This window comes from Sander lucioperca, chromosome 1 (assembly GCF_008315115.2).
Source record: "Sander lucioperca isolate FBNREF2018 chromosome 1, SLUC_FBN_1.2, whole genome shotgun sequence".
Classification (NCBI taxonomy): domain Eukaryota; kingdom Metazoa; phylum Chordata; class Actinopteri; order Perciformes; family Percidae; genus Sander; species Sander lucioperca.
In genome coordinates, this window is record NC_050173.1 from 32,558,238 (window position 1) to 32,573,704 (window position 15,467).

Consider the following 15,467-nt stretch of genomic DNA (forward strand, 5'->3'; position numbering starts at 1 on the left):
CGTATGTCTCATTCGAACTACAGATCCGCTACCCGATCTGGCAAACTTGCATAATGTAATGTAATGGACAATTCCGCTTCCAACCTATACGGGGACCGAAGTCGGAAAAGTGCTTTAGTGTTGCTTTAAATATGAAGCTACAGCCGAGAGACAGTTAGCTTAGCTTAGCATAAAGACTAGAAATGGGAAACAGCTAGACTGGTTTAAAGATAACATGTGCCAATCAGCAGCTCTAAAGCTCACTAATTAACACTTTATATCTCGTTTGTTTTCGGAAAACAAAAATGTGGAGTTATGGGCTGGCCAAAAATACTCTGGCAAATTTTTGTAACAGATTCAACAAACTAGCTAAATATAACTTCAATCAATTATGGAACTTCAGAGGTAGGGGGATTTTGTTACTTGGACTTACTTAAGTCCAAGTAACTTCTTACTTAAGCTAGTTGTTTCCCCCTGTTACCGTACATGAGAGTGGTATCAATGTGCTCATCTAACATAGGCAATAAAGCAAATAGTTGTATATATCCAAATCAACATTTTATATTAAGAGTGAAAAGAAAGTGGCAGATTGTGAGTCTGTGAGCATGTTCAATGGACTGCATGCATGCACCAATGTGTGGAGTATATGTGTGTGTACAGCCATGGTTTCCACAGCAGACGCAGCTGTCTGGCCCGTTGGACTGCGCCTATGTCACTGTGACTCTATTTCGGGAGCCCATGTTGTTCAAAAGGTCAGATAAAGAAGCATAAGCATCCTCACAAAGCAGAAGGTGGGGGTGTCTGGTGAAGGGGGTGAAGGCGGATATCCACAAACCAACACACACACATCCCGAACACAGGGGCAGTGCTGACAGAGACTGGGAGAAAAAAGGGAGACAGGGAAGCAAAGCAGAGTAGAGCAGGCTTCCTGTAAAGAGGATTCACTTCTGACTGAATTAAAACTTTCTAGGAAAGATAGAAGTGATCATTTTAGAGTCCTGGGGCATTAGTTGAAAAGAAAGTCTGATTTGACCTGCGATCCAGTGGATAAACAGACATTTCTGGACATCATGGATGGAGAATCACCCAACCAGATGACATCTGGGTCTACAGAGACGACCAGCCAGACTGACACCAACAACAACAACAGCAACCAGGTCTGTGCTGTCTTTTTTTGCATGTTATATTAAATTGCAGCGTGAAAGTTTGAAATTGTTTTTACGGTCCGTACCAGGAATAGGCAGTGAGTGTATTTGTGACCATGGCAGGTGTTGTGTTAGGACAGCAGCTAGGACACACAGAGACACACACAAGTTATGCAAAGTATAATGCACATGTGCACACAAACACACACATAGAGTTTCCTATTCCCTCTGCTGAGTCACTGGTGCAAGGCCTGACCTGGTGTGACTCTTCCTGCAGTGACATGTCACCAGATATACAGTATTTCAAATATGATCACATTGATTTCGAAAATGAAAAATCTGTATGCCACATTTTGTTTAGATGAGATCTGAAATCACTGAAGATTTGAGTGAAGTTTCAAAAAAGATTGTATGACCCTCAACTGCTAACACATTTTCTTTTCTTTTTTTGAGAGCCAAGGAGATTTTGCTTGTTGATTAGTTGTGGATTAGTTGTGTTTTAAAAGTTCTCATTGGCATTAAGTTGACCTGAATTTCGGTTCAGTTGGGATTAAGAAACTACAAAAGGCAAATGTTCCAGTCGGAGAGTTCAACCTCTCAGCTGTATTGAAATAAGTGAAATACTCAACAAGTCCCAGAGTAGAGCTTCAGGTCTCAGATTACATTATGCTCTTTGGCTTGAGGACCACATTATCCTTATAGTAAAGTGTGGACACTAATTTTAGCCTACATAAGGTTACCTTTCAAAAAGATGTGATGGTCTTAATAATTCAAACATGATTGTCACCAGATTTATTAAAAATCTTCTTTTTATTTTAGAATTCAATTAAACAGAAACCTAAATGTATGTCTGCAGTGAAACTGGAACAGGATAACAACCGAATGCACTCATGTATGTCCTTTAATTGACATTGATACTTAACGTTTTAGATCATTTATTGTCAGCACTGTGTGGGAATAGTACATATCTCAAACATGCTTCAGTGAAAACTTTCTGTAGTTGTTTGCACACCACTCTTGGTGAGCTACAGAATGTACCTCTGCCATGGCTTAGTAAATGGACTGTATTTATATAGCGCTTTTCTAGTCTTAACAACTACTGAAAGTGCTTTTACATTGTACACACACAGGCACATTTATACGCAGGTGGCCGAGGCTGCTCATCAGATTAACATTCACATATATTTACACACCGTTGGGGCAGCATCAGGAGCAATCGGGATTATGTGTCTTGCCCCAAGGACACTTTGACATGGTACTGCAGGGCCAGGAATAGAACCAACGACCTTCCAATTGGTGGACTCTACCACCTGGGCCACAGCCGCCCCAGTCAGGGTCATTTTGAATAATTTGCATGTGACACATTGTGAGTGAACAGGTGATGTAGAGCTCCACTTGGTCTGATAAGACAAATGTTAAAAAAAAAGTTTATAAGCAGATGTGAGATACATCATCCTAATAAATAAACAAATGTTTTATATGCCATTTGGCCAATAACTTTAACCGGAAACAGCTGTGGCCAAGGGAGAATGATTATATTGGAAATTGGAATAATTCCACATTACAAGCCAATATCCACACATCGTCAAAGTAAGTCACGTGGAACAAGCTCAATTTGATTACATTTGAATGTGATGTACAAGTCAATTTCAAATTTAGACACTCTAAAAGATGAAAAGGTCAAGGTATATTTGTCAACAGATGTACAGGTTAGAAGTAGATGTGCAAGTGTGAATTGCACATATCTACAGAAATGTGTGCAGATCCACAAACATGCATTGTAACTTTTATCAGATGGATGTGATGCTCTGTTTTATGCTTGTCCTGCAGACAGATGAGCCAGAGCTCGAGGAGAGTAAAGACCCAGGGAGAGAGCTTCCAGCAGCGGAGACAGTGGAAGGTCAGGGGGTAATGGAAGTCGGGGAGAAGGGGGAGGCGGTTTCAGTACCAGAGCAGGGTGGAGAAGGGGAGGAAAGTGCTGGAGATACAGACAAGCCCCAGACTCCTCCATTAAAACATGTTGACGGTGACGCTGAAGAAGCTGGACACGACAAAGACAAAGCCTCCACTGATGTCGACATGAAGGATCCTAAACCGACAAGTGGAGAAAAAGATGAGAAGGGAGAGAGGAAGGAAGACAAGAAAGGTGGGCAGGTGGAAGAGGTAAAGAGTTGTGAGACTGGGAGAGATGGCAAGGAGATGATGGACAAAATCAAAGAGAAAAAGAAGAGTAAAACAGATGAAAAGGCAAAAGGAGCAGAAAAAGATGAGAATGAAAAAGTAGCAAAAGGGGCAGAGAAGAAAAAACAAGTTGAGGAAGTGAATGTAGAAACCAAAGACAAAGGCAAGCTTAAGGAGGCAGAAAAGCAAGGGAAACCCAAAAGAAAGAGTGGTCCTCCCTCTTCTTCTCTCTCCCGACCAAGACCCTCTGCACGCTCTATTAGAGCAGCTGCTAAAAACGACATAATTGCCAAGTTCCAGCAAGGTGCACCAGAGTAAGTCATTGTACGATACCCAGTACCTCATATAAGTGACAGCAGGGTTTCATTAGAAAATCTGCAATATTGTGACATCTTTTTAGGACACCAATATCCCGCAACTTCAAAATTCAGAAGTCATCTACGGCTGTGGCTACAGGAGCTTCAATCAAACAGAAGATGCTTCAGTGGTGTCGCAACAAGACTCGCAACTATGAGGTGAGTTCAACATAATCTTAATCACCAAATTTCAAGATTTGTCATCTCGATTTGGGACCAGAGAACTTACAAAATAATATAAATAAGCCTTGGTGTGTCTATCTTCATGTCCTTTGACATTTTAGGGTGTCAACATAGAGAACTTCTCCTCATCCTGGTGTGATGGGCTGGCATTCTGTGCTCTGATCCATCGTTTCTTTCCTGATGCTTTTGACTACAGCTCCCTGAATCCAAATGAAAGGGAGAAAAACTTCACTCTGGCCTTCCAGACTGCAGAGTATGGAGTATTTGATTCTCTCCCCTTATTTTCATCTTTCAGTTCAGTTTTAGCAGTTTTTAGTGTATTAGAATTAAAGCAGTTATAATCAAAATTTTGTAACAATAAGCTATATGAAATGACAATGTTAAAGCAATGTGACAACGTGAAAGGGGTTGCTCGTAATGATAAACATGCAGAGAATTATCACCTGAATCGGCAGCTCTTCTTGGCTTTACAGAGCTTTATAGTGAGTTTCAGCTCATTGTTTAGCTGTTCGGCTGCAAGTTTACTGTTTTGGTTCACTCTCACTGCTCTCATAGTGTCTTCTTCATGGAAAACCCACTGCACGCTGCCTGCTTAGCAGCAAACATCAGACAGACACAGTTAGCAGCTGGTGAACACGGTGGAGCATTTAGCAGCTAAAGAGCCAGATATTTCCCCCAGGGGTTGGTAGAGATGAAAAAACAGAGCTAAAAGGAGAGTAAATATGGCCAAAAACACAACTCCAAATGAATTATAATGTTGCTCATAACAGCTGGATGTTGTTGGACACATTTGCCATTTTAACTTAAAATGGGATGGTACAACAATGTGTTCATAACTTGTTTCCACTTCCCCCATAGGGCCAAAATTAAGCTATTGTAAGTTTAAGAGTGCTTTTTGCACATGGAATAAATGAAAACTTGAACCCCTTGCACCTTATTTCCTCAAACCGGTATCTGACTAGAGGAAAGGACGTCAAATTTCTCAGAGAGGACAGTTCAAATTGGCTATGTTGAATTTTGCTTTAAGTGCAATTTTCTGGATAAAAGTCTTTGTCAAAGAAGGTTGCTGCTCACCAAATATTTTACTCGCTACATTGACAATGTTGCCCCGTTGATTCCTGTTTTGCACATTTAAAATGACCATACCCAAACAGTGAGAATGTCAGGACTCTCTCTCTCTGTATATGTAGTTACTATGTCACTGCTTTGTCTCATCTCAGCTCTCGCCTTTTCTTTCCTTTCCTTTCCTCTGTCCCCGTTACCTTACTCCCTGGCAGGTCCCTGGCCGACTGCTGCCCTCTGCTGGAAGTGGGTGACATGATCATGATGGGCAAAAATCCGGACCCCATGTGTGTGTTTACATATGTCCAGTCCCTCTGCCACAGCCTCTCCAAAATAGAGAAAGAGAGGAAGGACAAAGAAAATGAGGAGAAAGACAAGGCTGGTAATGAGGGAGAGGAGAAAGACAAAGGAGAGGAGTCACCGAAGAAGGACGGGGGAGAGTCTTCTGAGAACGGGACGATGGAAAGCCAAGAAGAGAAACAGGGAGATGTTACAGAGGTTGCTGATGAGGAAGAAAATGCACCAAACAGCTGTGAGATGGAGGGAGATGGGGGAGTCCAGGCCGAGTCCTAGAAAAGTACTGACGGCAAATAGAAAGACTGAAAAGACCAAAAGGATTGTTGATGGTTGCGGTACTCAAATGAACTAAGTCTTAGTTTGGTGTTGGATTAACTACTGGCAATATGATATCATGTTTGAAGGTGTATATGCTGTGTTTTTGTTGCATATGTTTGTTTTGAGCACATAAAGAAATAAATGTTCAGTTCCTTAATTTGCTGTGTGTTTATAGATACAAATATGTGTAATATGTACAATATGATGGACTTGTAAATCTCTGTGTTGAAGGGATATGTGATGAACAGCCAAGATTAATGGGAATGAATTACGACAACAATGCGATAAGTGATGTATTCACGATGGAAACGGATTGTCTTTTTCGCCAGAGAGACAAATTATATTACATTCTAGAGACGTCTAAAGTAGTAGTAATATAATGAAAGTAGCCTACTGTATGTGAGAAATTGAGAAACTTATAAGGTTATGATTTACTGTATACATGAGACATTTGCCTAAAAAAGATTATGAACATATTTAAAATGGGTAAACACCATTTCATTAAAATTTTTAAATCCATTGTAGAGTTTGAACCAATTAAGGTATATTTTTTCTTTATTAGTAATAAAGCTATTGTTGTTGTATGTTGTTCAAGAGAGAAACGGCGGTCTATAAAGAACAAGGTTGCCCCGACATTAATTATTTAATTTAATTTAATTAATTAATAGCAAAAGATAACCAGCTATAAACCCCACTCACTGACAAGTCTTTAAAAACGTATTAAAGACTTATTAAAGACTTATTAAAGACTAATTAAAGACTCATTAAAGACTAATTAAAGACTTATTAAAGGCATATTAAAGACAAAGATGTAAAGACAGACAGACTTTAATACTTAAAGACTCAAAGATTCATTAAAGACTCATCAAAGACTCAAAGACTTATTAAAGACATATTCAAGACTTAAAGATTTAAAGACAGACAGACTTAAAGACTTAAATATATAGCCGAAGGCAGAGCCGGCCCTTGTGCTGTAAGCTTTGGCCACCCTGGACTAGAATTTATTTTTTACGAACAAGACACAAAATACACAAAACCAAATCCTGCTTAGGGCCCCCTAAAGTCTAGGGCCAAAGTTAACTCTAGCATAGCATTCCTTATACATCTTCCCAACTCATTTTGATTACAGTGTCACTACATCGCGGCGAAGTATGTGTGATCACTGGGATGTATAACTCATCCCTAAGTCAAAATAAAACTTAATAAATAAACTCTATCCATACCGAGTTATCACCAAGGAGTGCTTTAAGCAGGTGGCGGCTAGAGCAGACGCTTTGCACTGGCTTTGGGGAAAAAAGCTGGTCCATTGTGCTGGCTCTTTTTATTAGGCTACACTTATCTGGTGGCCACAATAATTAAAACGTGCTTACGAGTTCATTAAAACGTGGGAATTAATTGTATCTCATGGCCACGAGTTAATTAAATCGTGCGAACGAATTGTATCTCATGCGCACACAATATCATTTCGTGGCCTCAAAATACATTTCTAAAATCTATCTGTGATCCTTCCTGGAATCCGTCCAGAATAACTAGGAAAACGTGAATTGACACTGTCCCTGAGATTGGTAAAGCAGGTAGGGAATGGGACCTTGTGGGTATTCTGGGAACAACAGGTAGTGGGGTACAGGACAAACAGAAAACGATGGTAGAATGTTTGAAGGAGACAGGACTATTTAGTAGAATTTAGTGTTTTTTGTTTTGTTTTGTTTTGAGGATTAAATTCTTATGATGTCAAGTAGTCTGGTTAGCTAGCTACATAGGCCTACTCCGATACAGTAGGTGGCGGTATGCATCTTAAGTAATGGTTGCAACCCGCCATTAAATCAAAAGAAGAAGAAGACACCCTGCTTTCTCTGTGCTTTCCATAGACTGTATATAAGAATGGACCAACAGATCCCGTTGCTCTGGACGGAGACCAGTGAAGGCCTTTAGAAGCACTTTTCCGTGAGCGCTGAGCGTTACTGCGCAGCCTCCAACTGAGAGAGACGACGTAAATGTGACGTGAGCAACCTGTCTGAAAGTTGTAAGTCTTCTGGTAGCTGTGCCCGGAGAAGTCTCAATCATTCCCAATCTTGCAGAGACGGAGAGCGTAGGTATATGTAAGGAGATAACATGGACACAGGCTAATCACTGCTAACTAAAATGCTAGTTAACATTAGTAATTAAACTTAAACAGCTAATGTAAGTCGAAACTGTCTGCGAGCTTCTCCTGTACTGTACGGTAATTCCTCTACTATTCGACAGTAAGTCGCGTGGTTATGACACAATCGTTAGCCTATTTTTACAAAAACGTCTGCTACGGAGCCATAACGTGAGGTACAAGGTAATGGAGCCTTTTATATATTGTCGTTTTTCTTTAGAAATAAACAATGGACAAATAAAGTCTTTAAACGCTTCAGATGTAAAGTTATTCGCTGTCAAAGTGACGTCAAAATGAATGGCAGTCAACAGAATGCTAACGGCGGGTGATGGCTTGTTAGCATCAAAATGGCGCCATAGGAGGTACGCGTTGTGGAGAGAGGCTTACCCCCTTGGTGCTTTCTAGGGATTACGGTAACCAGCCACATACTACCGGAAAGGCCATTGTGTTGTCGCTTTTGTGAGTAACCCAAGAATTGTGTCGCTCTTTTTTCCATCATAATTCTCGGTGGCAGCAAAAGTATAACATGTCCACAGACATGCCGCCGGGCAGTCTGAATGTGGAGTCGCAGCTTTTGTCCATAATGGACGAGCTGGTGAAAGCGGCGGTGGCGGAAATCAGTCAGCTTTTCTCGGTGAGCTCGGCGTCTCTCCGCCTGAATCTAACCCAGAGCCTGAAGGAGAACGAAGCCCTGAGGATGAGGATGAAGGTGATGAGGAGCGAGCTCTTCTCTCTCAAGCTGCAGACTAGGACCAACCGACCGGCGAGCCGCTTTTCCCCGATCAGAGGAAGTGCACCCAAACCACGGGCTAAACCCCAAGGTAACGAGTATTTACTTTAAAAAAATAGTACTAGTAATAAGTAAAAGAAATACTTGAGTAACAAGTAGACTACCGCTCCTCCTCCTGCAGGTAACATCAAAACCCCACGTTTGCTCAATTCAGATTCCAACCAATTGTTGTTGTTTTATAAAGCGTGCTGTAACAGTTGCTTTAATGGTTCTCGTACAGAAAGAAAATGTCAACAAACTGCTTATCACGTGGCACATAGCTACATCAACATGGTTTGCCCTCTTGGTAGCCTATTTCAGTTTCTGATTCACTTTGCATGACATGTGTAACTTTATGATGGCTGCCTGCACTTAACATGAATTTCAAAACTCCGCACCAAGCAACCAAAATTATTTATTATTTTTATTCAGAAACTCAAATGTCATGTTAACCCGAAAACGAACTCAAGGGTCATGAAACAAACAAAACAAACACAATGACTACTCGACTGCAGCAGCCGGGAGAGCATCCTGCTTTAGATATCGACTGTAGGAACGGTTGGGTCCCGTCAGGTCTGAGAGTAGGCTAGGCTACTGAACACAGGTTTAGATTTCTGTGTGGCTGGAGGGACATAAACTCTCCTGTCTACCTACTCGAGAGTCTGCTCTTGAGACATTTGCTCTAATTTTCGGGACAATTAGGGCATGATTCGGGATTCGGGACAACTGCTTGGATTTCGGGACTGTCCCGAATTTTTCGGGACGTCTGGTCACCCTAGCCTGCATAGCAACTTCAGGAGACTCGGATGAAGCTGGGAAGGATTAAACACACGGTTTCCACAGTGTGGTAATCCACCGTGATAATAATGATATTTTAAATGAAAACGGTAATTGTTATCGTCAACATTTTTATCGTGGTTTACCGTTACACCGGTAATCGGTACATCCCTAGTTGAAAGCTATAGCTGTCTCTAAAAATCGATGGTGAGAGAAGACATTAGGAACTCCAAAGTTTCTCCTGGTCCGAAGCAGGTCTGCATCAAAGGAATTGATTTCCGTGACTATAAATGTACCAACAAAGTTATTAGAAATATTCTATTAAAGGAACATTACCCTAACCCAGTAAGAAGAAAATATATGTTGAAAGAATTTGGAGATGGAGAGGTTAAGAAAATAAGGAAACGTTGTATCTCATTTCCTCTTCTTCCGAAGGTAAAAGAGGTCAACTTTAAAATTTTAAATTAAATCTACCCAACAAACGAATTCTTAAGACTGAGATTCAATTTTGATACAAATAACTGTGTTTTTTGCGAAAAGGAAATTGAGAATCTAGAACATGTATTTTTTCTGGGTGAGTCAGTGCAATCTTTCTGGAGAGATCTGCAGAGCTGGCTTCAGACCAGCGAAAGTGAGATAACAGTGACAGTGAAGACTATAAAGTTTGGTGTTTTTGATGAAGATAAGAAGGTAGATTTTTTTTCTCAACAATATTATTAGGAAAACATTTTATACATAAATGTAGATAATATTTTAAGACCAAACCCTCCCTGATCCGTTGGAAGAATGAGTCAAATCTTGCGTGTAAGTCATTGAAACGGGTTATGGACAAAAAAAAGCCCTTAAATTGATTTCTTTACTTGAAATTCTTAAGTTAATTTGAGATAGCCCTTTTTATTTATTTTCTCTTATTTTATTTTCTTCTTTATGTTGATTCGTTACGTATAAGCTTCTAGGTTTTGTTTGTATGCTCGACCCGAGGCAAAAGCTCTATTTTTGAAGTGGATTTGTAAAAATGCCTTGCTTGTTTGTATATCTGTATTCTGAATAAATAAAAAAAATGAAAAAAAACTTTTGTTGGGTGGGTCCTGTGTGAAGTTTTTCAGGGGTATTAAGTCCCATCAATGCTGTCAAAACTACCGGATCGTACTTCTGTCCTTCACAATAAAATTACATGCTTCAACAACTCTGAATTATGTAATAAAAGCTAAAATAGAAACTTTTTAGAGGGAAAGATCGTTGCCCAAGCGTTGTTACTTCTTTCTTACTTCTTTCCCTCATCAAAGTCACTTTCATGTACTAATTAGACATGTAAATGTCCATGTACATATATAAAAATCCATATGTAGATTGTTAGATGGGTATAGATCAGTTCTGCTAACATTTTTGGTGATGATCGGAAACGTGAAGTACCGCGAAAAGACCGGAAAGCGCGTCAGGTCGGAAGTGTCAGAATATGGCCAAGAGCAGCGAGTGGTGTCCGAACGTGGACACAGTGACGTTAATGTTTCGCGGTACGTCTGTTTTAACATTGATCTGTTTACTACTGTTGCCAGGCAGCAATTTTTTTTTTTTTTGCAGAATGGTAGGGGAAGACTCATGACTATTCATTAGGGAACTCATCCCTGATTGGCTAACCCTGACATTCTTACCCTAACCATAACCAATCCCACTCCTCTTGCCTAAACATAACCAATCCCACCAGAGCAGGCAACGAGTACTAGCCATTCAGAGGGAGAGCAAGGCGGGTTCTTCCCCTACCATCCTGCAAAACATTTTTTTGCTGCCAGGCATCCTGCTTTCCTTAACGTCCGGTTTCTTCTTCTCTACTACTTCATGCTCATTCACAGATTATTTTGTCTGTACGCCCTCTGGTGTTTCGGAGAGTACTGCAACAAACAATGCGTTGAGCATAAACGGGTATACCCGCACTTTAAGGGTAGGCTATAAAGTGTAATTAAAACTAGTTTATCGTGCTTTAAAGCTATAGTGCGTAGTTCCTGCCGCCCCCGTGAGGATTTCTAAGTAATGACAACAAAACTGTTGGCGCGTCCACATGATACAAGCCATCCGTGATGGGCTGGTCTATGGGAGGTCTATGGAAGGTGGCATACCAAATACTACAAATAAATAAATAATACTTGGTATGCAGGTGCCCCATGGGGAAGTGCTCAACAAATTGAAAGAGCTTATCAAGAGCGCCACCATGTGGCCAATTATAAAGCTCTTAATCTGTAAATATTTGACTTTACAGCTGAAAGCATGATTCCAATTCTCAAATGTGCTGCATGTTTAGAACATTGATGCTTTTGGATTTTGGTCTCTTTCCCCCCCTCTAGTTGTCATTAAGCCACCAGTGGCTCAAAAGACGGGTGGAGAAGCTGCTTCTATTTCTCTACAATCGGAGAACAAGACTTCCACCACTGCCACTCAAGTGGAGGTAAATACAGTACAAGTACTTTCAGGAACTATTGTTTTGTTAAAAATGTGGTTTGCTATACATATGTTTTCTTATTTGTCAGTGTGCAGACGGGGAGATCCCAGATGTCATCCTGATCAAAGATGAAGATGACATCGGAGGATGTGGGCCAGTTGTAGGTGGGTATACAACAGGTGCAATAGTATATAGGTTTTTGTTGATGTTGACATAAAGCCATATGATATCAGAGTATATGCTGTCAGACAGTGGCCACACAGACAATACTTAGTATTGTTATTAGTGTACAAGGTCATTATTGGTTTAGCCTTTGTAGGACATTTGTTGACATAAATAATGTTTGAGGAAAAACATTAGCAGAAAATAGACTTTTTAAATATATACGTGTATGTCACAGCTGAAGGAAAACGTGTATCATGCCTCAGAAATTTTATTGAAAGCATTTTGATTTTCAGGTCAAATTCTACACTCTCTACTGGAAAACGAGAAACATTTTTTTTTTTAAATTGCATTTATCTTTTTAAATTACATTTATTTAATTTCAAACACTGCACACTTTGACAGATCATCATCACTGAAACCTTTAAAATATGTTTTTTTTTTTTTTTTTATAAATATCCCAAAATGCATGCCTGGTGTTGTTATTTTTATAAGTAATGCATGCTTCAATATATTGAAGCATATGTCAGGTCGGATGTCAATGAGTAGGCTTTCAGGGTGATTTATTACAACACCATGTGCATTTAAACATGATGAACTGCATTATTCAGCCATGACACACAACTGTTTTTGGTCCAGCACTGGCTGATTCAGTACAAGAGGAAGGGTGTTTTGGGTTAACATCACTGTACTTATTATATTTAAATCAGTCAGTCATTCAGTACTTTACAATCACATGTAGACTTTGTTGAAGCCACTTATTACAGTAATGTTGTTGCAAATAATTCACAGTCTAAGGTTTCATACACAAACACTGATTCCTAATGTCTTTTTGTGGTTTGTCTTCTTAGGTCAGAATGATTTTGGAAACCCCAGTATGCAGGGTGATGTTTCTACAGGGACTCAGAATTTAGAGTCCTGCCTGACTAGTGATAATAAGGAGCTGAGAATCGTGAGTGTTCACGGACGAGGGGAAGGGCCTCTGCAGGAGGAGAGCGACACCTTCTTCACTGTCTCTGAACTCCAGGCTTTTAGCTCTCTGTCTCCTGACCATAACGTCATTCATGACAGTCTCCAGAATTTCACCACTGGGGCCAGTGACAGAGCCCCGATGAGAGGAATGCAGGATAACAGAAACAGCCAACTGGAACAAAATCATTCCACCCAAATGGCTTCAACAGCATTTAATCCTGCAATAAATACACAAATAGTAGGAGCTGATGGTCAAGTGGGGCACCCTAGTCTTGTCAGCCAGTTTGCCCAGCAGCAGAATGTCTTCCCTCAGGGTGTCAACAAATCTCTGGACTGCAGCTTCTGTGGCGAGCGCTTCCTCAGCCGTGAAGACCTGATTGTGCACAGGGCAAGTCACACCGGAGAATCACCCGTTCTTTGTACCTTTTGCGGTAAGTCATTCATCAACAAGAATACACTGAGTATCCACATGCGCATTCACACTGGGGAAAAGCCATACGCTTGTACGCAATGTGGGAAACGCTTCACGCAGAACGGCAGCCTGAAGATCCACCTGAGGACCCACTCTGGAGAGAAGCCATACACTTGCAATCAGTGCAATGCCAGCTTCAACAACCCCAGCAACCTGCGCAGGCACATGACCACACACAACCCTAATGGAGTGCTCTGACCATTAAAGATACAAAGTTTGAAGATTAATGTAAAGATTTTACATTTTTGAGCATGTTACTTTTTACTGACACTTGTGTCACAGTGTGTATTCGGGGAATGTGTGTTTTCTCCAGTAGCTTATGTTCTTGTCCTTTGTGTTTCTAGTTTCGGCACTGCACAGGGAACTTGTCATGCTTTAAGTGTACTTGATAAACTACTAGTACACCAGCGTATATCTTGACAACATTCCAGTAAAATCAATGGACTGTGGTACATTCTTTTTAATTCTAAATAAGCCCCGCAATTTGAAAACAACATTCAAAATTAAAATGCCTTTTTATTTATCTTTGCTTTTTTATACTGTCTGAAAAGCAGACAAATGTATGCCTTATTCATCATTTAAGGAAAATATGCAATACCTTAATTTAATTCGGGAAAAAAATTGCCATGACGCAACCATCTCTGCAAATTATACAACTGTAGCTCAATGCTAGGTAAGTAATTATTCAATTTGTAACTTTTGCTCATTAATAGAGACCTTCTCAGTCGCTATCTTTTTTTGGGGGCACTATTTAGGCCTTTATTCATATAGGACAGCTAAAGACGTGAAACGGGGGAGAGAGGGGGAACGGCATGCAGCAAAGGGCCGCAGGGTAGAGTCGAACCCATGGTCGCTGCGTTGAGTAAACCTCTGTACATGGGCGCCTGCTCTACGAGGTGAGCTACCCAGGCGACCCTCAGTCACTGATCTGACACCATGAACGCTTGGAGGAAACCATTTGCAGGTCAGAGAGGGATGGGGATGTGACATTGAAATAAAGAATAAATATACAGTTATTGATGGCGTTATGGATAAACATCAATTGTGTTGTATCACAATAATATTGTGATATAGTAAATACTCAAGAAACTGTTTATCTTTAACGCAATTTAAGGCCTGACAAATTAAGGTAGGGCTGCTCGAGTATGGGAAAAAAAAATCATAATTATTTTTGTCAATATTAAAATCACGATTATTTCACATTATTACCTTTTGGAAAGATGTTGCATTTGTTGAAATAAATAAAAGTTAAACAGATCAACAGGGAAAACTATATAAGAGTGTACTTGCTAAATGTTATGTGCAAAATAATTTGTTTTTTTGACTACATTGTTTTTGTGATCGTTGGGAGCTGGCATCAACATTTGAAAAAAAAACTTGATTAATTGCACAGCCCTAAATTAAGGTATTAAAGGGATCACATTTTGTAACTGGTCTGCAAAATCCAGTTATATGGTTCGCATATGTTTGGTATATATTGCCGCAGTGCCGAACCCTAGGTACAATAAATATGTTACCGGAATGCTAATGTAAAGTGTTCTTGAAAGATTCTCACATCACAATATTGGCAAAAATTCCCAGATGCACTGACTAAGCTTCAGACCTGGATTTATCAATATAAACCTAACTTATTAGGAAGTAAAAATGTTCGGCTTACTGTTTTAATGAGCTGCATACCTGACAAAAAGGATATACACATTTAACCGTCTTTCATGTGTGTGTGAGTGTTTCATTTAAAAAGCAAACTACCTCCACTGTTGTCTCTCTTTTCCTCTTTTTGTACTCCCCATATAGTTTCAGACACAGCAATAATACATTTAGTGTGGATTTGTAATGTGGATATGCAATTATGAATAAATATAGATTTTTTTTTAAAGTTTTCAACGACCAACACACCTCTGTCATTTTACACCTCTAGAGTGCAGCATTGTTTGTATTCCCAGTAATTATTGTGACTCATAAGGAAACTGGGGGGATTCCTTGCATTGTTCCTCTTTCCACCATGCCCAAACTTAATTATTGTATATCAGGATCCTACATGTTTGGCTTTGGTTTCACCCAAGATCTATAAAGTCAGAAATATATCACACTAATAACAACACTGATAGGAGGACTGCAAGTACAATAATTACTGTAAAATGAAGTGAAAACATGGTTTAACACTTAAGTGGTGCTTTGTAGGAGTTGGTCATGCAGTGATTCCTAAATAGTTCAGTGGTG

General features: G+C 40.0%; 2 protein-coding genes across 2 annotated transcripts; both read left to right on the forward strand.

Moving 5' to 3' along the window:
- The first annotated feature begins 669 nt into the window (after positions 1 to 669).
- Positions 670 to 6,021, forward strand: smtnl1 (smoothelin-like 1). The gene is made up of 5 exons (XM_031303118.2): positions 670 to 1,136; positions 2,955 to 3,619; positions 3,706 to 3,820; positions 3,946 to 4,097; positions 5,122 to 6,021. The coding sequence occupies exons 1-5, from the start codon at positions 1,050 to 1,052 to the stop codon at positions 5,477 to 5,479; spliced, it is 1,377 nt and encodes a 458-aa protein (XP_031158978.1). The 5' UTR covers positions 670 to 1,049; the 3' UTR covers positions 5,480 to 6,021.
- Positions 6,022 to 8,058: 2,037 nt separating this feature from the next.
- Positions 8,059 to 14,396, forward strand: LOC116052422 (zinc finger protein 354B-like). Its single transcript, XM_031303120.2, has 4 exons — positions 8,059 to 8,482; positions 11,547 to 11,647; positions 11,730 to 11,805; positions 12,655 to 14,396. Exons 1-4 carry the CDS (start codon positions 8,188 to 8,190, stop codon positions 13,443 to 13,445), a joined length of 1,263 nt encoding a protein of 420 aa, XP_031158980.1. The 5' UTR covers positions 8,059 to 8,187; the 3' UTR covers positions 13,446 to 14,396.
- Positions 14,397 to 15,467: the final 1,071 nt, after the last annotated feature.